We start from the raw sequence: 24,869 nt of genomic DNA on the forward strand, positions 1-24,869 counted from the left end.
GGCGCCCCAGCAACACCAGCCTACTTCTGTCTGTCTAAATGTATCCATTCAGGATGTCCTAATAACCAGGCACAGGAGAGCCGGCCCCTGGGTCTAGTTTCTTTCACATAGCCTGTTTTCAAGGCTCATCCATAGAGGAATATAAATTGAACATCGCCAATCTGAAATGCTTTAGAATCTGAGTTTTAAGCACCAGCACAATGCTACCACTGGAAAATTCCATACCTGATCTCAGAAGGTAAAATGTATAACCTTTCAGCCTAAAATTGTATAAAAATTCTGCCTTTTGCCTCTGTTACTCAAAGGAAGATTTGAAGTAGAAAGGAATTTCATAGTAGCCTTGGGTTCGGTCCAAAATATTGCTCCTTCTATATATGCGAATATTCCAAAGTCCAGAAAAATATGAAATAAAAAGCAAGCCACTTCTGAGCCCAGGCATTTATTTAGATAAGGGATTCTCTGCCGGTGTGTGTCAGCACTTCAGTTATCTTTATTACCAGTGAGATTCTGTAGGGATGAATGTGTGTGTGTCCTCTTTGCTGCTCAGTGGGTGGCAATGCAGGGGCTTCTCTGCACTTTGTTACCCTAGGATTATGTTCCCACGGACATTTGTGAAGTGGAAACTTCTAGTTCTTTGGGAAGTTAGTTATATCAAATGATGTTTGCTAGGGCACACAGGTGAAAGGCTGTCTTGCTAAAGCAGACACATGAAAGGCTGTTTTCCTGAAGCAGACAGGAAAGGACACTTGATGCACGAAAGGCTGTTTTCCTGAAGCAGACAGGAAAGGACACTTGATGAAGGAGTGTAGATATGACCCCACAGAAGTGGGAGATGAGCACTGTGCTTTGTTTCGCTTTGCTCTACCTCACTGTTCTTCACCAAAGACACGCATGTACTAGTTCACCTTACATAGTGTTGTCAAGCTCAACTTGTGGTAATGAGAGAAACTCACCCAAGAACTGCTCCTGGGGTTCCTGCAGCAGCTTGCTGCTTTCGTGGCCTTGCCTCAGCCAGTTGGCGAGCTTGGCAGTTTCTTCAGGATTGAACTACAGCTACCTGGTGTCTGCCTGCCTAGAGGACTGGTCTGCAGCTGCTCAGTCATATTTGTCTGCTACGGGACTGAATTGCTGCCCGCGAAGATTGGGCTCGCCCCCAAAACTGCTTCTGAACAGTCCACTTCCCCCACATCCTAATAACTTTCTCTTCAACTACCTCTGCTGGGTAGTGGGCTAGAAGAGAGGTTGAAACCTTATTAAAAGTAGGTTGCGGGGTTGGGGATTTAGCTCAGTGGTAGAGCGCTTGCCTAGGAAGCGCAAGGCCCTGGGTTCGGTCCCCAGCTCCGAAGAAAAAAGAACCAAAAAAAAAAGTAGGTTGCAAAAAATGTATGCCTACACATTTTAGTGTGGATTTGGAGTAGAACTGTTTTCCTTCCTCATGAATATGTTGAGCTAGCAGGAAACACACACATGCACACACGCATGCACGCATGCATGCTATGCTTCTCAACTTCCACGGAACTGCATTTCATGTGGCCTTACCATTTTACGTGCCCACCGGCTATGTAGGAAGGTTCCAGTTTTCCCACCTCCTTGCCAACACTTATCCACCTCTTGCCTGCCTCCTCCTTCTCAACTGTAGCCATGCTGCTGTGTGTGAGGACATACTCCATTGTGGTTCTGATTGGCCTCGTTCTATGACCGAGGAGATCCGGTGTCTTTTTGTGGTTGTGTTAGCCAATAGCAATGTGTGGTTATATATTTTGCTTGATTTCTAATGGAGGCTTCAGTCGTTGATTTGGAAGAGCTCTTTATATATCCTAGAGATTAGGGTTGTGCATGCCCACGCATGTGCAAAGGCACACAATGTAATTTTTTTAAAAAGCATTGAGCATAGGATTATGGTATAAAACTCAAATTTTGACTTGGCTGTGTGACCTTGGGCAGGTCAATTAACTTCTCTGTATGTTACAAATATTTTCAAAACTAAATGATTTCATCATGTATAATATTGCATTCCTTTACTCCCAGCACTTAGAAGGTAGAGCTCTGTGAATTCAAGGCCAGCTTAGTCAATATAGTGAGTTCTAAGCCAGCTAGAGCTACATTGTGAGGCCCTGTCCCAGGACAAAATAAATTCATATGCACAAAACATTTAGAATAATGCCTACATAGTAACTATTCAACAAATATCACTTAACATACAAATAATTTAAAAACGAACAGTATGGTTTCTTTAATATAAAAAACAAATTGTAAAAGGCCACAGAAGTTTCAAGATACCTTGTTTGGTTGTCGTTGCTGCTGTTGGTTTTTTTAGATTTCTTGAGCCAGGTCTCACTGTGTAGCCCTGGCTGTCCTAGAGCTCACTCTGTAGAACACACTGGCCTTGAACTCACAGAGGTCCGCCTGCTTCTGCCTTTTGAGTGCCGCGATCCTGGCAAACGTGTAGCTTTGAACTCATTATCTTCCTGTCTCTACCTCCTTCAGCAAATCCTACAGATGCGAACCTGTATTTTTTTAATAAACTTTTATTGATTGCTCGATTGTTTTGCCTTTGTGTATGACTGTGTACCAGGTGTATGCCTGGTGCCCTCGGGAGCCAGAAGGTGACATCAGATCCCCTGGAATTGTCGTGACAGGTCTTTATGAGCTGCCGTGTGGATGCTGAGGATCATACCCAGGATGCCTGGAAGGGCAGAGTGCTGTTAGCCGCTGAGCAGCTCTCCATCCCAGCCTGTTGTATCCAACAGGTTGTGTTTAAGAATTGAAGTGTATTGATTCTCACGGGCTGCTTTTTTTTCTCTCAGCATAGTCAGAGGAGCATCCTATGACATTAAATGTGACATTAAATGTGTTCCATTATATAGCAGTATGGTACTTTAAGATGTTCCTGTTTGGGCTGGGGATTTAGCTCAGTGGTAGGCGCTTACCTAGGAAGCGCAAGGCCCTGGGTTCGGTCCCCAGCTCGAAAAAAAAAAAAAAGAACCAAAAAAAAAAAAAAAAAAAGATGTTCCTGTTTTCTGTGTACAAATGGGTTGGGGGTGTGGCTAGACGCTTTCCACTCAGTGTTCAGTTGGCACTGAACAGGGGGCAAAGGCGGGCTTCCCAATTGCTTGTGAGCTTCAAACGTGTATGCCCAAGAGTGTAACTATTATCTATCTAGATTATTATATTCCTAGAAGGAGGTCAGCAGGTCAACCGTGTTCGAATTATCAGCAGCACTCACCGGAGACCTGAGTCACTCCGGGGTCTTGTGACAGCCATCTGCTGCTCTGTCTTCCAAGGTACCCTCAGGGTCACTGCACTCAACACTTGAGTTATAACACTTCTCCCAGGCCGTCCCCGACTGACATCTCCCTCTAAGGTCTTCAAGGTCTTCCTGCTTTGAGGGCAAGGGCCTCATCTCACCCTGGGTTCAGCATTCAGTCACAGTCTTACGTTTGTGGAGTGACAAAGTGAAAGGCTTTTGACCCACAGGCACTAGGTTTGTAGAGAGGTGGCTTTTTATAAGTCTCTGTCTTTCAAAACCAAGCAAGTTTACCTTTTAGAAGATCCGGTAGGTGAGAGTGGTGTCTCTTTACTGTAATTAGCATGTTTGCCGGTGACCCTGAACATAAGTTTGTATTCAACAGGAGTTCCTGCCTTTTCCTGGTGGCTGTTCTTTGACTGTTTCAGAGCTGAGCCTGTTTCAGAGCTGTCCTGGAACCAGGCTGGCCTTGAACTCACAGAGATCCACCTGCCTCCGCACCCTGAGTGCTGTGACTAAAAACCTGTTGCCTTGTGTGTTTTATTCACTTCTCAAGACAATTCTTTGTATGATGAATGCAAAGTTTATTGCCCCCCTGTTTATTGCCCGCGTCTGCTTTGCTCCAGACGTACTTTTTTTATAATGAATCAGCCAGTGCTCTACATTTATTCTCATTCGTCTCGGTTTAGAAACTTCTCCTCTTGAGTAGACTACCCTGATAAGCTCCTCTAACAGCTTAATGGTGGCGTTTGCCGCAGGTTGGGTTGTTTTCAGACAGCACAGTTGGGAAGTTTAGCTCCAGCCTTAGTTACAAGATGGTCATCTTAAACCGTGCTGGCTTTGGCGGCGTCCTTTCGTGTGTCTCTGTGTGTTCTTGTGTCTTCTTGCATCCATTTTGAGGGCACATGTTAAGTCGTAGCTTTGGGGCTAGTAAACCGACTGGAAAGCCCCATCTTGGCACTGATACACGCTTCAGTGTTTGAAACGACCTCCCAGACAGCAGCTCCTCACTTCCTGTTTGCATGGGGGCTGCTGCTGTTGCCCTTGTGGCTGCTGTTGCTTTGTTGCTTACCTCCTACCACGGCGTCTCCCTCTACAGCTCACTCACCTCGCTGTACAGCCCAAGCTTGCCGTGAACTTGAGGCAATTCTCCTGCCTCAGCCTCCACATGAGTTACAGGCATGCTGACATAAGTTGTATATATTTTATGTAGCGTATGATATTTCTGCATATGTTTATTTTATATATCATCAGAATATTGAACATTTCTTTGTAATTGAAGTATTAAAATACTTTCACCTATTTCTTTTGGAATACATGGTACATCGTTTTCCTATTGTGACAGGATTCCAGAACATCTCCTATCTAACTATGACTTCATTCTCTAAAACCACTCTCCCTGTCCATCCTGACTGTTCTCCCAGCTTCCAGCAACCACTAGTCTACTCTGATCGTCTGTTAGTCTTCTTTCCTCAGGATCTTTGAATCTTATTCATCTAAAAGGTTTTTTAGTTACACAGAGTGCTCATTTTAAAGAAAGCCTTCTGGCGTGAGGCAGAGGATCTCAGAATTCAAGGCCAGCCTGGTTAACATGGTGATTTCCAGGACAGCCAGGACTACACAGAGAGTTCCTGTCTCAAAAAAATTAAAAGGGTAGGTTGTGGGTAATGAACACCTTTAATCCCACGGAGGCCGAGGCAGGTGGATCTCTAGAGTTCAAGGTCTGCCTTCTCTTCAGAGCTGCTTCAGGACAGGACAGCCAAGAAAGTCTGTCTAGGGGAGAAGAAAGGAAAGAAAACAAACCCATTTGAGGGGTGTGCATGGTGTGTATTCATGCATGCATGCTCGTCTGTCTGTCTGTCTGTGTGGTGCCTGCACATGAAGAAGTATGCTTCTACATGAGCCATATGTGCCTGCAGAGACCAGAACAGGGTGTTGAGTACTGCCTGACACTCTGCCTTAGCCATGGTTGTAAGTCTTCGCTGAACTGGTAGTTCAAGGTCTAGGATCCTGGGGCTCCTATAGGCAGGTACAGCCAGGCTGCCTTTGCGTTAGAGATCTGAACTCAGATCCTTGTATGTGCAGGGTAAGCACCATTACCTACTGAATGAACTTGGACTCTCCTTGGCTGAGATTTTTAGATGAAAATTCATTAAGCCCCAAAAATCAAGTTTGGAAAGAAGTTTATGTTGTTGTAAAATCACCTCTCTATACAAAAATATAATATGTTACCAAGTCCATCAGCAAAAAGAATTGTAGTTTTTCATTACTGCTAGTATAAAGAAAATATTTTTGCCATATATTCAATATATATAATGGGTAATTGAAACAGGGTCCCTCTATATAGCCTCATTGTATCTTATTGTTTTGTACATAATAAAAGCCATTTACTTACTCTCTATGTTGATTTGTGTCCACTCGTGTGGTTTAGGTGATTGGTTGGTCGGCCAGTCCTGTAAGTCTTATAGAAAGACAGGTACATAAATTTGTAAACAAAAAAAAATTGTTGTTTCTTTTGTGTTGAATTGTATTGTCTGTCTGTCTGTCTGTCTGTGTGGTGCCTGTACATGAAGATAGATATATTTCTTATATCTATCTTGGGTCTTATTTAGAATTTTTGAGATGCTTGAGTAATATTAATAACTGGTCTTTAAAAGTAATTGGCTTTATTTCTTTTTTACTAATATGCAGAAACCATTTTTTTAAAAATGTGAGTACACTATTACTCTCTTCAGACACACCAGAAGAGGGCATTGGATCCCACTACAGATGGTTATGAGCCACCATGTGGTTGCTGGGAATTGAACTTGGGACCTCTGGAAGAGCCATCTCTCCAGCCCTAGAAACCATAAAAGTTTTACATGTTAATGGAGTACCATGTTCAACATATCTAGACATTGCTAAAGTTCAAGTCACTTGAGCATACTTATCTCTGAATTTCTGTCAGTTCTTTGTGGTGAAACTTTCAAAATTCTCTCTCTTAGCCCTTTGAAATGTTTAATGATGATCCATACTTACAGCCTGCTTTTAAAACTTTTTTTTTAAAAACTATGACATGGCAGTATTTACTCTCAGTACTAGGGAGGCAGAGGTAGCCAGATCTCTTAGAGTTTGAGGACAGCCTGTGCTACACAGTGAGACTCTGTTTCCAAAAACCAAAACATAATGACATCCTGAATTTATTTCAGGACACAGGTAGTGAATTACATGTAGGTTTTTAGACCCATTTTAGCCAAATCCATTTGTCACTGTGAGTGCTAGATGGCAGCAATGTGTGTGTCCAGTCGCGTCCTATTTTTTAGGTTTAAAAGCAAACTCACTTTGTTCTTTGCTGTGAAATCTTGGACTGGAGTTGCGGCTTCTTGCCTAACACTTGGCAGTTAGTGGTTGAAAGTCGGAGCTGCCCTGACTGCTTATCACTAAATAAAAGAAGGAGTGACAGAGTCAGAAAGGAGTAATCCCACTGCACAGAGTGAAGCGGGAAGCCAGCGAGCGACCGGAGGGGCTGTCACCAGTGGAATCAGAGCTCCGCTTTGTGTTGCTGCACTCAACACAGTGAAGGGTTCTATTTTCAAACCATCACATAAATGAAAAGATCTGTCATTCCGTTCATTCCGCTTGTTTCATTTTCCTAGGCAGCAACAATTCTCAAGTGGAAATTTCACATTTTAGATTCTCATTTTTAATGTGCAGAGTTTGCTGTGACAGGAAATGCAGGCCTCTAATGAGCCAAATTTTGAAGCCCGCGTGCAGGTTCGCTGGGGTGAATGGCACCACCGACTGACCTGTCCTGTTCCTTCCACCCCAGGGCCAGTTGCTCAGTCAGGGCCTTCAGTGTTCGGTTGGAGTGAGTTCTGGGAAGGGGAAACTCATGGGCTAACGACCAGAAATGGCTCCTGTTCCTAGCATCCTGAAATTCTCCTGCTACATACATTCTTGTCAAAATTCTCTTTACTCTTAGTTCCACGGTGAATTCTGTGGATGCCAGTGCTGTTAAGAGCTTGTATCTGTGGCTTGCCAGGCACTGTTCTTAAGTGCGTCACAGCAGTTCTCAAAAGTGGAATGGTTTTTAAGTTTATAGATGTTTGTGTTTTAGGTCAGTGTAGCCTGCTGAAGTTTCCCACTTTAGAAAGTCAAGTGACAAATTGACCAAGTTAAGTAGATTAGGTGACATGCTTCTGCTTGTCAGTAGTGTACTGCTTCTGTCCCGTCTCTGTTTCAAGAAAAAGAAGGTAAGAGATAAAGATGATTGGGTAACCCCAATGGGCAAGGAAGGAGGGGAAAGATGATTGGGTCGTTTTAAGGAGTGAGGAAGGAGGGGAAAGATAGAGGCTGTTAAGGAAGATCTCAGATATCCCTCTGCTGACTGCTTTAATTTTGAAAAGGTTCCAAGTCAATACTGGCAAGAGTAAAAAGGACTAATAATAGTGCCTGACATTTACTGAGCATGTGCTGTAGGTTAGGCCCTATGCTGCCCTCCCCTCCTCAAAGGGCTGTATGCTTTGCAAAGGACTTCATGATTCTATTTCTTAAATATTAATTTCCCCTGTGATTATTTAAAATGCCCTGCGACTTTCAGATTTCCCTTCATTTAGTCTCCTCTTGACTCCCCGACATCAGACAAGCTAGCATACATAGCTCAGCCTTCCCTCATCGTGAGGACAACTGTGACGACGGGTCTGCATGTTCTCTCTCATTCTAGAGAAAGCTTCCTCTTTGTCTGAAGTGGGATTTTTTTGGGGTGTGTGTGTGTGTGTGTGTGTGTGTGTGTGTGTGTGTGTGTGTGTTTTTTTTTTTGAGATTGTATATATTGGTTACTTTCACATGTATGTGATCCAGTACTACATAGAGCTTAACGGAGCAGAATTTTATTTTGGCTCTTGATTTAAAGCATAGGCGGATGAGCTTAATCCCAGTGCTCAGGAGGCAGAGGCAGGTGATCTCTGAGTCCAAGGCCAGCCTGGTCTATAGAGTTAGGTCCAGGACAGCCAGAGCTATGCAGAGAGCCCCTGTCTTAAAGAAAGAAAAAAAGCAGGAGGGGGGATAGAGTGCATTATTGTGGGTGGAATGTGACAGCTGGATTGGCTTGGTTTGTGGTGGTAGGCATTTGTCACGTGCTTGCTATTTGTGAGTGGATCATAAAGCAGCCAATGCAGACTTGAACTGAGCCAGACTATGTAATCTTCTAGCCTTATCCTTTTAGACCTATGTCTACCCACTAGACCTCATGTTCAGCAGGCCTCACACCTGCCTTAGTTAGGGTTTCATTGCTGTTAGCAGACACCATGACCACAGCAACTCATATGAAGGACAACAGTTAATTAGGGCTGGCTTACAGTTTCAGAGGTTCAGTCCATTATCGCCATGGTGTAAATCAAGGTGGCGTGCAGCCAGACATACATGGTCCTTGAAAAGGAACTAAGCGTTCTACATCCAGACCAGCAGGAAGCAGGAAGAAAGTGACACTGGGCCTGGCATGAACATCTGAACCCTGAAGCTCATCCCCAGTGACACAATTCTTCCAACAAGGCCACACCTCCACTCCCTATGGGCCTAGAGGACCATTTTCATTCAAACCACCACAGCAACCTTCTAAAACAGTACCCTGGTTGCTTTCTGTAGCTGAGGACCAAGGTTTCGAACACATTCACTTGCGGGGGACATTCCATATTTAAGCCATAGCACAGGGTCTTGCCTTTTAGCCCAGGCTGGCCTTGAACAGACTGTCCTCACACCTCAACCTCTTGAGGTTTTACAAGCATCAGTGGCCTTACTGAATTACATTGTTAGCTCCAGACCATTATCTTTTTCTTTTGTGTCCCTACAAGCCTAAGTACATTGCTAATCACAAATTATGTGCTTGGTAAATGATCCTGCGCCATCTGAGTTAATGAATAAATGAACAGACACTGAATTAGCATTGTCCGGCTAGTGCTTCTGAGGCGCATGTTTGTAAACATGCAGTGCAGAGAACAAATCTTCCTAAAGTCACTTATTGCCTTAAGTTTTTTTTTTCCTTTTAATTTAAATTTTCTTTTTACTCTCAAGCTCTTTGAACATAGGATCACTTTACACTTAAAAATTCCTGAAGACTCCAATAATGCAGGCTCTCTCCAGTGATGCTTTCCTTATTTAAAACAGCAAGGGCCCCAGAGATGCAGATCTGTGCTCTCGCTCCCCACCTCCTGCCTCCTCTGCTTACCTTATTTAGGACAGCGAGGGCCCCAGAGATGCACTCTCTCTCATACTTTCCTTGTGTAAAACACGGTGCTTTAGTGTGCACAACCTAAGAAACAGAAGCATTTCTGGGTGATGTGGTGCAGACCTTTAGTCTGAAGGCTGAGGCAGGTGCGTCTTTATAAATTTGAGGCCCATCTGGTCTGCATAGGGAGTCCCAGTGCTCAGTCCAGCCTGGCCATGGAAGGGATGGAATGGTGTGGTTCCCACCCCTAGAACAGAGCCATCAGGGCATGGGCCTCCACAAGTGTTAATGGCATAGGCTGTGGGTGTGGGGCTTGTTTGTATAATAGTGTGCGTACTTTTATGTTCCTCCTCCAAGGGATGTCCTCTCTGCCAAGGGTAATGACTCCATGATAATCAGAGACAGCTTGAGTCTGGGAGGTGAGGGTGTGCCTGTGTCTTAGCAAACTGGTAGAATGCTGTGACCTTCAGGACAGCCCTTAAGGCTGTGGGAAAGAATGTTGAAAACATGAGTTCAAAAAATATATAATTTCTCAACTATGCAAAATAGAAGGATGCAATGTGATTTGTATAAGGAGCTTTACAGAGCTAAAGGAACAGAGGCAGCTGCACCATGAGCCAGCTTGTCAGAAAGATACAAAGACAAGCAGATTCCTGAGTTCAAGGACAGCCTGGGACAGAGGGAGTTTAGGTCCAGGCACAGGTGTGTAGGAATAGTGATTTCAGGGCGGGGTCCCACCCAGGTTTCTTACTGTCTATGCTTGTGTTCTTACTGTCTCTTTCTAAGAATCAAGGGGCTGAGGGGTCATGGGATGCTAATTCATGGGATGATCAAAAGGGAATTTGGGGTAATGACTGAATTGACATGTAAATAAAAGACTGGCCTTTGATCTGCAAGAGATGAGTGATCCAGAGAGTTTTTCGAATTAATTAAAAAAAAAACAATGAAGACTGTCTTGAACAGAGAGCAGTCTGGAACGCTGTCTTGAGCAGAACACAGGCCTTGAGCTTGCAACCCACCATTTGACTTTGAGTTGTTTGTTCTGTTGCTTTCAAACACTCCTTCTCTCAGATCCCCTCTCCAAGCCAAGGCTGGTCCTTGGCAATACAGCGACTTGTCTCATACAAAGATATAATAAACACATGTTCCACCCAAGTGTCCAGGCAGTCATGAGCACCCACACGTGTCACTTTGTTAGTTACTTTTCTCACTGCTCTGACCAAACACCCAGCAGGAAGCCATTTAAGGGAGGAAGGATTCCTCTTGGCCTTGGATTAGTGGATGCTGTCCCTCACTGCAGCAGCACTGAGGTGAATCCTGCCACATCGGACCTTGTTCTCTCTCTCTCTCTCTCTCTCTCTCTCTCTCTCTCTCTCTCTCCTCCCTCCCCCCTCCCTCCCCCCCAACTCCCCCTCCACTCTGTCCATGCCATTCTTGTTCAGAGTGAGTCTTCTTCCTAGGTTAAACATCTCTGAATATGTTTCCACAGCATGCCCAGAGGTGTGTCCTGGGTGACTCTGATTTCAGACGAGTCAGCAGTAAAGATGAGCCAGCATGGTCTGCTAGAGAACACACACTCACGAGCCAGCGAGAGCAGGAGAGGCAGATAATGTTTGAGCATTACTAGGAGTGGACACAGATCCCCAGAGTAGGGAACTGGATCATACTACAATGAGATGGTCTTTTACCCTTCCTTTCTCCTCCTCCCTCTGTGTCCCTCTCTCTCTCCTGTCTTCCTGTCTCTTTTCTTTCTGTCTCCCTGCACTCCTATTTTCACCATGTACCCTCAAACTCAAGATCCTTCTCCCTCAATTTTCATGCCATGCCAGGACTTGGAGGGTAGTCAGTCACTAATCTTAAGAATACAACCATGGTCTTTTTTTTTATTGTGAATGATATAAATTGTTCTATGAGCAAGTACAAAATTTTTAAAAGTGGTTAGTGCTATCTTGGTCAAATTTACCTTTTAAAAAAAGTATTTAGAGACTGTACTTACTGAACCGTGTGTTCTCTTACCTTGCAGTTCCTCAGTTTGAAACCGAATGCAGTTACGTGGATGCTACACTTGAGGAGTTTTTGGCCTGGAACTGTGACCAGACTAGACTCTCTGGACCATTTAAAAAGTATGATCATTCCAAATTCTGGGCTTATGCTGACTATAAATATTTTGTCACTCTATTCGAGGACAAGACGGATGTTTTCCAGGTGAGTTGCACATTCTTTTTAGTTTTGGTAAGAACTTGATTCCGAGAGCCATCCTAAATTAGAGTTTTGCTGGTCCCTTCTCTCTTAACTGCCTGTTTCTCCTGTCATGAAAGTCCCGACCGGTTTACCCACTGAAGCCAAAGGCCTACTCCACAGAGGCTGACATTTGGCTTACACAGGTGAGCAGCAATATTATGTATTTCTCTGCTCACCACCTTCACCTTTAAACACTGCCTGCGAAGTTTAGACTGTGCTAGAAGTGTAGACTGCAGTGGGACTTAGTTTCCCTTTGGCCTACATGGGAACTCGTGTTCTGTCATCGCTGCAGGTCATTAAGGAAGCTGCTCCGTGCAGAGGCGATGACCAGAGACCTCTGCCTTCAGTCTCTGCTCAGGTTCTGTGTACTTTTCCCCGGGTGGTTTACGGGCTGAGGCGGAGCAAAGCCCTGCCGAAGTGTAGGAATACTTGTGGAAATAAGAATGTGGAAGTTCTCTGACATACCTGAAGAGGGTTTGTAGACTACCACGTCTTTTTTCTCCTGAGTGTATTCTACCTCAAATTTCAGTTTGTTTGGTGGAGTGAGTTGCAGGAGCTCTGATTTCTGTTCTGCCTTAAGTGTGGATGGGGGAAGAGGGCGTGGCCTCAGGGAGCTTGTTAACATGACTGCTTTGACCCTAACAGGCAGAGTGATGGCGTCTGTCATCTGTAGAAAGAAGTATTTCTCCTTTGGTCTGGCTACTCCTACCTCATACCCTCTGCTCCCCTCCCCCCGCCCTGCCTGCTACCCATGCCTGCCCTGCCCTGGACCCTTCTCCTGGGTGTGATGTGTGATGCTCTTTGACTGTTAACACCGTTCCTGCTCAACCTGTGTCTTTCCTTTCCTTACTGAATCAAGGAATTCACATAGTAACTATAAATATTTTGTGATTTTCATTTATTCACCATCCTCAAATCTGTCTCCTGATCATGAGATTCAGACTGCACCATCACATGCAGAGCCTCTGTCCTTAGGGCCATGAAATAAACGTGATTGTGAAAATGTTCAGTAAATGCACCTACATGGCCATCTTTAAGTGGTTTTACTGATCTTCTGAGTGGTGAGGGTTCTTTTAATTTTAGGTCACATTATGGATCTTTAACCCTGGAACGCACAGATTTCATAATTAACTTTTAGCTCCTCGGTGTTCCCCCTCCCCTCACCCCTCTGTAGACTGGACCTTCAGTAATTTCTTACGCAATAAGGTACCAATCCTGTGTCCCTGGTTCCTGTCTAAGTGCCTTAAAGTCCTCACGATAACGCTATGATTTAATAGTTATCTCTGTTTTAAGAACAGTAAGACACAGGGAGCTTGTGTAACCCTTTTCTCAGAAGGGGTCTGTTGAAGTGAGATGAAGCACTCCTGGCCGTCCCGCGTCAAGCTCATGCCAGCTCGGACGCCTCCAGCAGGCTTGGTCGGGCGCTTGCTTCGTCCCAGGCATAGCTACCACCACAGGCACACACGGCCAGGCCATTAAGTATGGCAGTGAGCTGGAGCTCTAAGTAAGCCCTTTATAACATCTGGTTTTTTAGTCAGATGAGTTTGTTGGTTCACATTCTGGTAGTTAGTTCTGTTCTGAATAGTCAAGCTGTTAATATTGTATCAAGACTGTTAATTTTAAAATATTATACCTCATCCGTCAGTTTTCTTTGTTCATCAGAGTCACCTAAGTTCTAGCCTTGCTTTAGAAACACAGTTATCTTAGTTACTAAGTCGTGCTTGTTACTGCCTCCAGCTTTTCTATTGGCTTGAGTAATTGGTGAGTAACCAATCAGGAGATCAAGGGTAGCTTGAGCTATGTCCAGTCTCTGGGCTACATATGACCCTGTCAAGAAACCGAAAACTAAAACAAAAAAATAGACAGCATAATAAGCCTGTTATATGTTAACAACAAATGGTACTTTAAGAAAATACACCTTGAGATTTAGCATGATTCGAAGAGTGGGCTGGTTTGCGTATTTTGCAAGTCCGCCTGGCTGTGGAGGACACTTAGATTCTCATGTCTACTGCTCCTCACAGTGGGTGCAGTTTGTTGGTCTGCAAGAGGTGAAGAAGATCTCGTTTCACACCTGCGCAGCTAAGGAGGACGTGACAGTCTTCTCAGAGTACCGTGAGGTTTTTAAGAATACCGCACCAAACGTGGAGAGGGCTATTTCCTTAGAAGTTCGTTAGTTGCAATTTAGACTCTGAGTTACAGTGGAAGAACTCTCTGTATTGTATCCCTACAACAAACTCCCCCAGCCCAGCTTACACAGTGATCTTAGGAAATGTCAGACATTAGCTATCTGGAAGTATTGGGCTCCTGAATTGTGGAGCACTTCCCCATGTTGCCGTGCTACAGTAGGCTCGATGCACTTCATCACCTAAGAAGTCACACTGTCAGTACCACACCATTCTTCCAAGAAAAGGTTTCAGGACTCAGGAGCTCCCCAAGTTGTGTGTCTCAGGGTGCAGTGCCCGGTGTCACTGTCATGTGGCTCAAACACTTGCTGACTTACCTTGTGGTTTACTCTTTCAATTGTTGATTGTCTTATAAAGTATAAAATTTGGTTTGTATTTGGTAGTTTTTTCTAACCATTTTTTTGTCCTTGGTTTCTGGTTTGACTCCATTGCAGTCAGAAAACATAATTCTCATTATTTCAGTCAGCTTAAATACATGTTTATCTCATAGCCCCAAGGATAGTGAATATTGATAACTGTCCCATGTAAACCTAGAAAATACACATCTCATGTTAGGTGGAGTACCTCATAAGTCTGCTTGAACTCAGGCTGGGGTTCAAGTGACCTACATTCTCACTGACTTCTGCACATTGTCTTGTCTGTGGTAAAGAGAGGGACACTGCTAGCTACATTCTCACTGACTTCTGTACATTTGTCTGTGATATAGAGCCCTCTGTCAGCATTTACCTCATTTTTTTAGATAGGTCAGGTTTTGCTTCATACACTTGGCTTTATTGACCTTTTATTATGATGAAGTGAATTTACTTTGAAATATTCCTCATTCTGATTCAATTTACCTTGTTTTGTTTGCCTTTGATTAATATTAGTACAAAATAGAAATGTTTCATGCAGAATTTAATTTCCTTAAAATCCTAGAACTTCCAAACTAATTTATAGTGACAAAGTAAGTCGTTGGTCATCAGAGAATGAGGTTTATAGGAAGACATGAATCATGAAGGGATACTGGAGAAGTTTTGGACATGGTCAGAATGTGTCATCTTGATGGATTCTCAGGATGCAGGTCGATCAGATTTATCAATCATATGCTTTAAATATGTTTTGTTTACTATACATTAGTAATGCCTTTAAAAATAACACTTAGGGCTGGAGAGAAGGTTCTGCAGTTAAAAGCACTGACTGCTTATCCGAAGGACCCAGGTTTGATTTCCAGCACCTACTGGTGCAGCACACACCACACATCACAACCATCTGTAGCTCCGGTTCCAGGAATCTGATGTCCTCTTCTGGCCTCCATGAGAATCAGGCATGCATTTGGGGCCTAGGCAAACTCATAAAGATAATTCTTAAAAAATACAGTACTATTAGTACATTTTAATTGCACTGTCTTGACACTAGCAGTTTTGTTCCCCATTGGGTACACACAATCAGCACAAATGTCAACACAGTGAACAGACAGATAACAGTGTAGCAGTGTTGTGAAGACAGTCTTGACATCACAGATCCAAAGGGCCAGGAAGAGCCTTATGTAAGGATAGCATTTAAGGCCCTCCCCAGCACCCCAAAGCCCAATGGCTTTGCTTGCATGAGCCACCATCTGGTCTCCTCCTTGACTCCCCGGCAGACTATGTTCTCTCCCACCTTCTGACCATTGCTCAGACCCTCTTGAGTTTTGTCTAGTAAGTTCTGCTTCTTAGGGCTGGCTCAGATTTAGCCTTGGCTGTGAAATCTCAGCCACCCAAACACATACGTCCCCAGCTGGCATTCTTTGTGTCCTATTTGTACTGGTGTTTCATAGAATTGCATCTTGGTCCTCTAACACGCTGGGCTGTGTGCTTTCCTTCCCCTCAGAGCTGCTGGCATAGGACTGAGCATGGACTAGTTATTTGAATGACTGCGTTCTTAGTCTTTGGCATTCTTTAAAGAACATTTTGATTAAACCGCTGGCTTTGCCCTTGTCAAATATTCTGTGTCTTCTAGGTAACCAAGTATAACATCTGTCAATTTTGATAAGGAATTTCTAGCTCTCTTCAGCCTTTTACCAAGTTTATAAGTTTTAACTCAGCCTCTGTTGGAGGTCTCCATCTACTTAATCTTTTCTTCCATAAAGGAGATTAACTCTCTGTTAAATATGCAGTGAATTCGGGAGAGTGATACACAAGTTGGGCAGAAGTGCTGCTCCAATTGTCACTAGATCTCCCCAGAGTAAACTGCCTTTTGATGACCAGGGCGAATTGAGTGAAATCGTCATGGACAGATACGGGGCAGACAATTTCAAAACAAAAAAACAAAACACAACAACAACAAATGCAGTGATTATATATTGGCTAGTAAATGTACTGATGTAAGTGGGAAGTATCTGGTAGCCTTGCAGATGGCCTGAAGTCATTGACACCAGACTCTTGTGTATGATAAAATTAGTCTCCTTGGTTCTCTAGTCACCCATTCATGCTACTGGCTCAGCAAAGCATGTCTGCACCCTTCTCTTCACTGCCCGAGGAAGATAGGGAATTTGTGAGAAACATTACCTTTATCCCTTGCAGTTATTGATAACGTTCTTAAATTGAGGTTGTGAAGGATCAACATATAATGAAAGGAATTTCGTACCAAAAGAATGTTTCCCAGGTATATTCTATTTCATGTTATGATTGAGGTTGACTGTGGAGAGTCAGGAGTCTTATTAAGTCACCAGGATATCGAATCTGCAAAAGCAATAGATGGAAGATTAGTTCAGCCCTGTTGGACTTTGTAACATGGCTGTGTGAATGTGTTGAAATAGAGGCAGCTGTTTTGGAAATGATTAAAGGAGTCTCAGGCGGGGATGCTTTCTGACAAGACAGATCAGCACCTAAGAATTCATGAGCTTAAAAAAAATAGACAATAGAATTTAGGCACCTATCTATTCAGTAAGTAGAGACTTAATGACGTCTTCTCTTTCTGTACCCAAGGTACAGAAAACTAAGTAATTTAATCATGGATTTCTAAATGATTTTTTTTTTTTTTTTTTTTTTTTTTTTTGGTCATTATTGGTTTTTTGTGGTAGTCTGGCAAGGTCATTTTCCCGAGGGAAAAGGACAATTTTTTAAATTTTATAAATTAATTGTAGTTAACAATCTTGATTTTTTTTTTTCTTTTAGATTTCTTTCTTTCATGTATGTGGGTACACTGTCACTGTCTTCAGACACACCAGAAGAGAGCATCAGATCTCTTTACAGATGGCTGTGAGCCACCATGTGGTTGCTGGGAATTGAACTCAGGACCTCTGGAAGAGCAGTCAGTGCTCTTAACCGCTGAGCTATCTCTCCAGCCTTTGGTATTTTTAAGAGTTCTAGTTTTATTGCTCTGACCAACATTAATTTTTTTATTCAGGTGTACGTTTGTTGTGGAATTATGAATAGTTGTTTTTTTCTATAGTCTGACCGGTAAATGGAAACTAACCAGACAGTGGGTCTAAGACTGACGGGAACATTGCAGAGCTGGGCATTCACAGTCCAGTATAGGAGCTGTCAAGGTCAGCCATTTAAACCCTGGGCTGTAGATCCTTACCTGCAGAGTAGGCACGGGTAACAAGGAACCTGTTTAAATGTTCTCTAACATAATATTGTATAAAACTAAGTAATTTAATCATGGATTTCTAAATGATTTTTTTTTTTTGTCATTATTGGTTTTTGTGGTAGTCTGGCAGAAACCATTGTCCTGTCTTAAAACCTACTGGTTTTTCTTTAGTGTTTTGGTTTTTGTTGTTGTTGTTGTTGTTGTTGTTGTTAAAACTGTAAAAAAAAAAAAAAGTATGGGTAAGTCGGTTATGTGTTCAGTTGAACTTATTCATAGGGACAGGTTTAAGAGCATTTCGAATCCTGGCATGGTGTCATATGCCTTTAATCCCAGCCAAGACTGAAACAGGAAGATCTGAGCCAGGACTGCACAGCCTCAAAAAAACAAACAAACAAACAAAACAAGCAAATAAGAACTCTTTGGGTCTTGAGTAAAAATAGATGGAGGAACTCCTATGAGTAACCCCGCAGTGTTTTGAAAGTGCTGTGTTCACCACCATCGATATTGGAGAAGTGACCCTAATGAGAGACTGAGCTCTCGTGCTGTCATGGCACTTGTGCTGTCTAGTTTTTAAGTCAGCTTGGCAAAGATGGAGTCATTTGAGAGGAGGGAGCCTCCGTTGAGAGAATGTCTCTCTCTAAGATTAGGCTGGAGGGCCAAGCCCGTCCTGGGTGATGTCATCCCTAGGCTAATGATCATGGGGTGTACAAAAGCAGGCTTAGCTAAGGGCTCCCGCACTGTCGCGGTACCAAGAGCCAGGCGTAGGCCTTCAGGATTCAAGGAAATAAAAACATACTTGGGTCATACATGTTACGAGAATGCCAAAGCTTTACTGAGGTTCACAGAATATATATCCCAAGTTCATCGGGTGGAAAATTGCTGGAAGAACAGTGGAAAAACAGGTTTATGCCCTCAAGATAAAAACAGGAACTGACTCAGCAATTTTACCACCCAGGTGTTACCGCCCAGGTGCTGAACAGAAAGGTCAGGATGTTCCTTTGTAAGGAACAAAAGCTTCTACTTGTGTCACAGGACTCAGCAGGGGGCAAACACTGAGGAAGCCTGGAGGGTCTGACACTGAGCAAGCAAACTGTGAGGAGGAAGCCAGTAAACAGCATTCCTCCATGGCCTCTGCTCCTGACTTCCTTGGTGCTGGACTATTTCCTGGAAGTATAAGGTGAAATAAATCCTTTCCTCCCAACGTTGCTTTCTTTGGTCTTGGTGTTTTACCACAGCAGTAGAAACCATAAAAGGGCAGCACTTTGAAATCTATTCAGAAACCCAGACTCGGAATCAAGAAGTATGTTTTCTACCGGAATGCAGAGTGTAGCACACTCTGTAATGTTGTCACTAAATGTTGGGAATGGGTTAGGAGTGTAGTGCCCAAGCAAGAATAATGAGACATGGTTTTTTAAAAGATTTATTATATATGTGTGAGTGTGTGTGGGTGTGCATGTGTGCACACACACTGTCTGCACGTATACCTGTGTGCCAAGTGAGCCACCATGTGGTTACGGACATTGAACTCAGGACCTCTGGAAGAGCAGCCTGTGTTCACTGATGGCTAAACCCCAGACATGCTTTTTTTAATTTTATTTTTACTGTAGAGTTTAAAGGCTATTGTTTAATGTGTTAAGGACCCCTTTGCTTGCTTCCTTTTTGTTGTTGTTGGTTGAAAAAGGCTCTCTTGTCTTACAGAGATCAGCCTGTCTTTAGCCTCCCTGTGGCAGAACCTTTTTTTAAAAACGAGTGTAACATTATAACACACACACACACACACACACACACACTCACACACACACCTCACAAACCTCTCTAATCTACTTCATTCCCCTGTTAACCCCTTAAGTTCCTTCCCACAGTCAAGGTTTTCATTCTGGGAGGAGTTTTGTTTTTGGAGACCTGCGAAGTTTACCCCGGATCCTCTGGGTTTGGAATTATCTATCTGTGCAGTCTGGCAGCTCCTTAGCAGGTACAGGATGAGGATGCCTCTCCCTAGAGTCCTCACAGTTCTGAAACTAAGTGAAGGCTGATGATAGTCCTAAGTAGGATATGAATACCTCCACCCCTAAGGCTCAGGAGTCATCGCGGGGTGGGGACTCAGGTCACAGTGAGTAAAGTCACCTGCTGCCAACTCTGATAGCCTGGGTTTGATCCCCAGAACCCAAATGGGAGAGAGAGAACTGACTCCCACAAATTCTTCTCTGTCCATCACAGCTGTGCCACCACACACACATTCACACTCACTCACACACACAACTACACACTCACACACACAACGGTACACTCACATACACTCACACAACTACACACTCACACACATAACTACACACACACAACTGTACACTCACACACACACAACTACACACACACTCAGAACTACACACATACACCATACACACACTCCATAAAAAAAGAAGAAATTTTCAGTGTAGATCCTCATTTTTAGAATTTTATCTAGAAGAACCCAGTTGCCAAATATTGGCTTGGCATGAAGATGGAGGCAGAGGATTGACTGCCTGGGAGGAACAGGCAACTTTAGGGAATAAATAGAGGTCTGATTGATCCTTGTTGCCAGTGATTGGTGTCTACATTTGTCAGAAATGTAGTACTGTGCTCCAGAGTAGTACATGTCATCATATTTAAGTTTTACCTCAGTGGTATTAAGTTGAAAAGAAAAATGGATGGGGAAGGGGCGGCAGTTTCCAAATACTCGTTAGTGTTTTAGCAATGTCTCACCCGTGAATGTTCACCTTCCCCAGTGTTAGGAAAGTACTGGACCTGCCTGGGAATCTTCAGATCTTGGAGAAACTGGATTACCATACGTCCATACCAAATGAAGCCATCATTATGTATAAATCGTATACTATTTGTCTTGGGAGTGTTATCATTTTGGGATGACCCATAAAGCAGGGCCATCTCAAGAGTCAGGAACACAAAGTGTCTCCCCTACTCCCCTGTTATAAACCAAGGTTGTTTTCATTGATGAAGTGTTAACTTGTCCCGCCTTATAGTAACTGAGCGAGCAGCGCTCTTCTGTTCAGGAGATGTGCTGTGTTTGGTCTTATATGAAATGCTTGTGTGGAAGAGTGCACAAGTGTGCAGGTACATGTGTGTACATATGGAGGGGGAGTTGGAGACCAAAGGTCAGCACTGCATGTTGTTCCTCAGGTGTACTCCTTGCTTTGTTTTGGGTTTTGAGGCATAGTCTCTCACGTGGCCCAGAACTCCTTGATTAGGTGAGGCTGGCTAGGCCGAGGGCACAGGTTTCTACCGGGGGCTGCCGGTCTCAGCTCTGTGTGTGTGGGCTTTGAGAGTGGAACTCAGGTCCTCATGCTTGTGCAGCAAGCGTGTTACTGACTGAGCCATCTCCCCAAGTGTCCCTGGAAACACTGTCACTTTCATCCTACTTACCTAGACATCTCTAAAGACGCCTTATTATCCCATCAGCTTAAAAGTCACATGCTTTGCAAGATCCTTGTCTTAAGAGTTTAAGCAAACTTTAAAGCCATAATTGACTTTGCATCCTTGCAAAATCTAAACATAAGAAAGCATTCTACGAGGGGTTGGGGATTTAGCTCAGTGGTAGAGCGCTTGCCTAGCAAGCGCAAGGCCCTGGGTTCGGTCCCCAGCTCCAAAAAATAGAAAAAAGAAAAAAAGAAAGCATTCTACGTAAAACTTTCCCTAAATAATCTCATTCCTTTGTAAAAATACTTTATATTATAATTACATCGCTCTCCTTCCCTTCCTCTATCCAGCTCTGCCCACGTACTGCTCTTTCTCTTCTTAAAATCATAGCCTCTTTTTATTGTAATGTGTGTGTGTGTGTGTGTGTGTGTGTGAGAGAGAGAGAGAGAGAGAGAGAGAGAGAGAGAGAGAAACACCGCATAGAGAGAGAGAGAGAGAGAGAGAGAGAGAGAGAGAGAGAGAGAGAGAATATTTATGTTTCTAAACACCGCACCAGCTCTAGCTGGGTGGTAGTGGTACACTCCTTAATCCCAGCATCAGGGGGCAAAGGCAGGTGGATCTGAGTTCCAGAACAGCCAGAGCTACACAGAAAAACTCTGTCTTGGACAAATAACAGCAGCAACAGCACAGCCTGCGCAGTCTGTCTAATGCTACATGGATGTGTTTTCAGGGCCGACCATTTGATGTTGATAACCACTTGGTGTGTTCGTCCTCCCTCTCAATGCTCCTTAGTTGCCTACAGTTCTTCATTCAGAGTCCCTGTCTCTCCTTGGCTTCCCACCTTCCACGTTGGCATGGCCTTCGGTGCCTATACTTAGGCAGTCTGTTAGTGACCCTTGATAGGTGTGGCCCCCGACATTTTTAGGAAATGCAAGCTTCTTGTTCCTTTAGCACTCAAGTTTTATCTCTTTTTCTGCAGTGAGCCCTGGGCCTTCGGTGCCTAAGTTGGTTGTGGACGTATCAGATGGGACTGGGCTCCATAACACTTCATTTGATAGGTGTGGTTTCCTTTAGTGGTTTAGGGCAGAGAGCAGAGTCAGTCACCTATGAATCACTGTTTCAAAGGACATTCTGTGACACATCTGCTTGAGACTGGTTCATAGGTATGAGCTGAGGCTCTAGTTTCGATCCCTTAGTGGTCATCGACGTGCAAAGGAGAAATATTCCTTGATGAGGAATAAGAACTACACTCGTTTGTGGCTACTGATTGTATGTTCCCCTACAAGATGTGTGACTTCACTAGCTCAGGGCAGTTTGACCAGGTCTCTAGCAAGCGTGATACCCGTCCTACATCCAGTCAGGGTCCTGTTGGTTGTTGCTGGTGTGTGTGCCACCCCTGCGCCCTGAGGGCTGCTGCACCATGCTGGTTACTGCTGTCGGAAGTGTCACAGCTGGGTAAGACTATTGGCTCTCTCCCTCCTTTGGGAGTTTGTGTGGCACCAGCTGTACCATGAAAGCTGGTCAGCAGGGAAGAGGTTTTCAGGTCATATCCAGCTCTGGTCCCCTGAGTCCTGGATTCCAAGTGTGTGGTATCTTCAACAATAAGAGTTTCCCTTCTGCTTCAGGGGAGGGGCAGGCAACCAGGAGCAATAGCAGCAGCTTATAATGTTTCTTGGACATCCCTGACTAGCCTACCGTTTCATTGGTTAAAATAATTTTTTTTCTAGTTTTCCTCAAAACCATCCATTGAATGTCTTTTTAAAATCACTTCTTTTTTTAATAGAGCTGTTAATGTTCCCCTCAAAAGTAAGAGAATTTAGATTGCAAATAGAGGGGTTTTTTTGTTTGTTTGTTTTTTGTTTTGTTTTGTTTTTTTTTTTGAGGTGTTGGTGTTTATGTGACTATTCTGCACAAAAATATTTTTGTTTCATTCTTTAAAAAAAAAAAAAACAAAGAAAAAAAAGTAATGATTAAAAACACACCAGCACTCGCACGCTTGAGCTGCCGGTTGCTTTTCCTTTCCAGCCTAAGAGGTTGGGCAGGACCTGCCTCAGAACCCTGCCTCAGAGAGCACTAGGCTGGAGCACTAGGCTTTCCTTATTACACTTAGGGATTCGTGGCTTGGGGCAGAGAGCAGAGTCAGCCACCTATGAGTCACCGTTTCAGAAGCCATTCTGTGACACATCTGCTTGAGACTGGTTTATGGGTATGAGCCGAGGCTCTAGTATCTGCCTTTAAATGACTGGGCTCCCCCAGAAGGCTTCTTTTATGTGGTCATCGAAGTGCAAAGGGGTAATAAAGTGCTTGTGCCTGCAAATACTGTCTCTCCCTAAAGGCCTGAAGCCTCCTGCGTTGAGACTCGATGACACTTCCACTGCCTGCAGTAAGTACTTTTACCCAGGTAGCTGCAGAATTCCGTCTGTCGCTTATTGTCTGTCTCTAACAGCGACAAGAGTCACACCCGGTGGGCCTGATTGATTCATCGATTTCACACAAGCTCCCCAACAGTTCCTGGGGTGTTATAAATAATAAATACTTGTTGAGTGACTGCTGCGACTGGGGTCACTCAGATATTATTGGTTGAAAAGTTTTTTCATACTGCCCTGAAAACCTAACCCTTCCCATCTCCAGCATTTTTTTGTAAGAAAGTATAAATGCTAAACACAGTTGTCCACGTGAACGTGTGCACCACCACAGAGGCAGGCTGTCTGTTCCTGATGAACTGTGCTCTTTTTCAAACAGGAGGTGATGTGGTCTGATTTTGGGTTTCCTGGAAGAAATGGACAAGAAAGTACATTGTGGATCGGATCCCTGGGAGCCCACACTCCCTGTCATCTGGACTCCTATGGTTGCAACTTGGTATTCCAAGTACAAGGAAGGTAATGTGCATGCGTGCGCGTGTGTATGCACCCGCCCGTGTCCAATTGTCTGTATTTGCACACACAAGAACTAACAAGCAAAGGGAAAAGGTGAGGTCAGATAGTAGCCCCACCCCCATCTGTCCACCAGCCCATGACCAAGGCTCGTCTCTGTACCACTGTTCGGCTTCCTTCCTTCTGTGTGTCTCGGCCATGATCCGGGATCTCCTAGAGGTCCCCGTCCTGCTAGGCATCTCCCCGCTTAGGAGTGTTCATGCACATTTCACTCCCTTCCCCTGCCTCTCTGATGCAGAAGAACAGAGAAGTTTGTTGAAGATAGAGGCTTCATTGCAGCCCTTTGGCTGCTGACAGGCGGATCGTGAAGTGGCGGATTGAGTGGCAGCACCTGGTGACCTGGAGTTTGGGCGTACTCAGGTGTCATGGTGCAGCCTTGGCGCCCCAGATTGTCCTTCCAGCCCTTTGAGACGTTTGCCGGGCACTCATAGACAAAACCAGAAATGACCACATGCAGATCCTCAGCGTCACTACACACAAAATGATCACGAATGGGTCCAGGAGAAATGGGGGTGTGAGGGTAGAGGGATGGACACATGTCACCTCGGAAGCTGTGGAGGCCATAGCAGTTCCCTGTTGGTTCACTGAGTCCCTGTTAAAGGTAAAACTTTCCGGGTACACTGATGTATGCGGGGAGTCAGCAGTGAGTCGGGGCGAGCCTTCTCGGTGCTTTTGGAGTTAAGAATTTGGAAATTGAAATGTGATGAGATGGAGCATTGCTTTATACTTGCCTCTTCCATGTGCTCTGAATTAGGAAGCAAGCCAGCGAAATTCCAGAGTTTTCCCTTTGACTAAAAAAATACAGTTTTTTGTAACCGCATAATTTCCATTTTCATGGCATTCTGATGTGATAGAATAGCTTTAGTGAACGTCTGTAGAGTGTTCATCAAGTTCCATGTGTTAGCGTAGGTAGGGGTGGTCAGGACTGCCCTGAGAGCAGTTCCCCTGGGCTGCCGATAGGCCTTCAGCCATGAAGGGAGGTCGGATGCTGGAGGAGGCTTCAGAGCTCTGGAACTGAAACGTGGGGGAGACGGTGGTTCAGGGTTCCGGGGAAGAGCGGTCTTGTGCAGTAGCCTTTGAAGCAGAGTGTGGTGTCTCTGTCA

General features: G+C 44.2%; 1 protein-coding gene and 1 non-coding gene across 2 annotated transcripts in view; both read left to right on the forward strand.

Annotated features, from left to right (window-relative positions):
• The window catches only part of Hspbap1 (HSPB1 associated protein 1), a 55,543-nt gene that overhangs the window by 20,914 nt on the left and 9,760 nt on the right, over window positions 1-24,869 (forward strand). Inside the window, exons 3-4 of the mRNA XM_032900163.1 lie at window positions 11,473-11,654; window positions 23,576-23,712. Coding sequence (XP_032756054.1) covers window positions 11,473-11,654; window positions 23,576-23,712 — 319 coding nt within the window. The remainder of the gene's footprint in view (window positions 1-11,472; window positions 11,655-23,575; window positions 23,713-24,869) is intronic.
• On the forward strand, window positions 16,014-16,144 carry LOC116899816. Its single transcript, XR_004387816.1, has one exon.

Source organism: Rattus rattus, chromosome 4 (genome assembly GCF_011064425.1).
Source record: "Rattus rattus isolate New Zealand chromosome 4, Rrattus_CSIRO_v1, whole genome shotgun sequence".
NCBI lineage: Eukaryota > Metazoa > Chordata > Mammalia > Rodentia > Muridae > Rattus > Rattus rattus.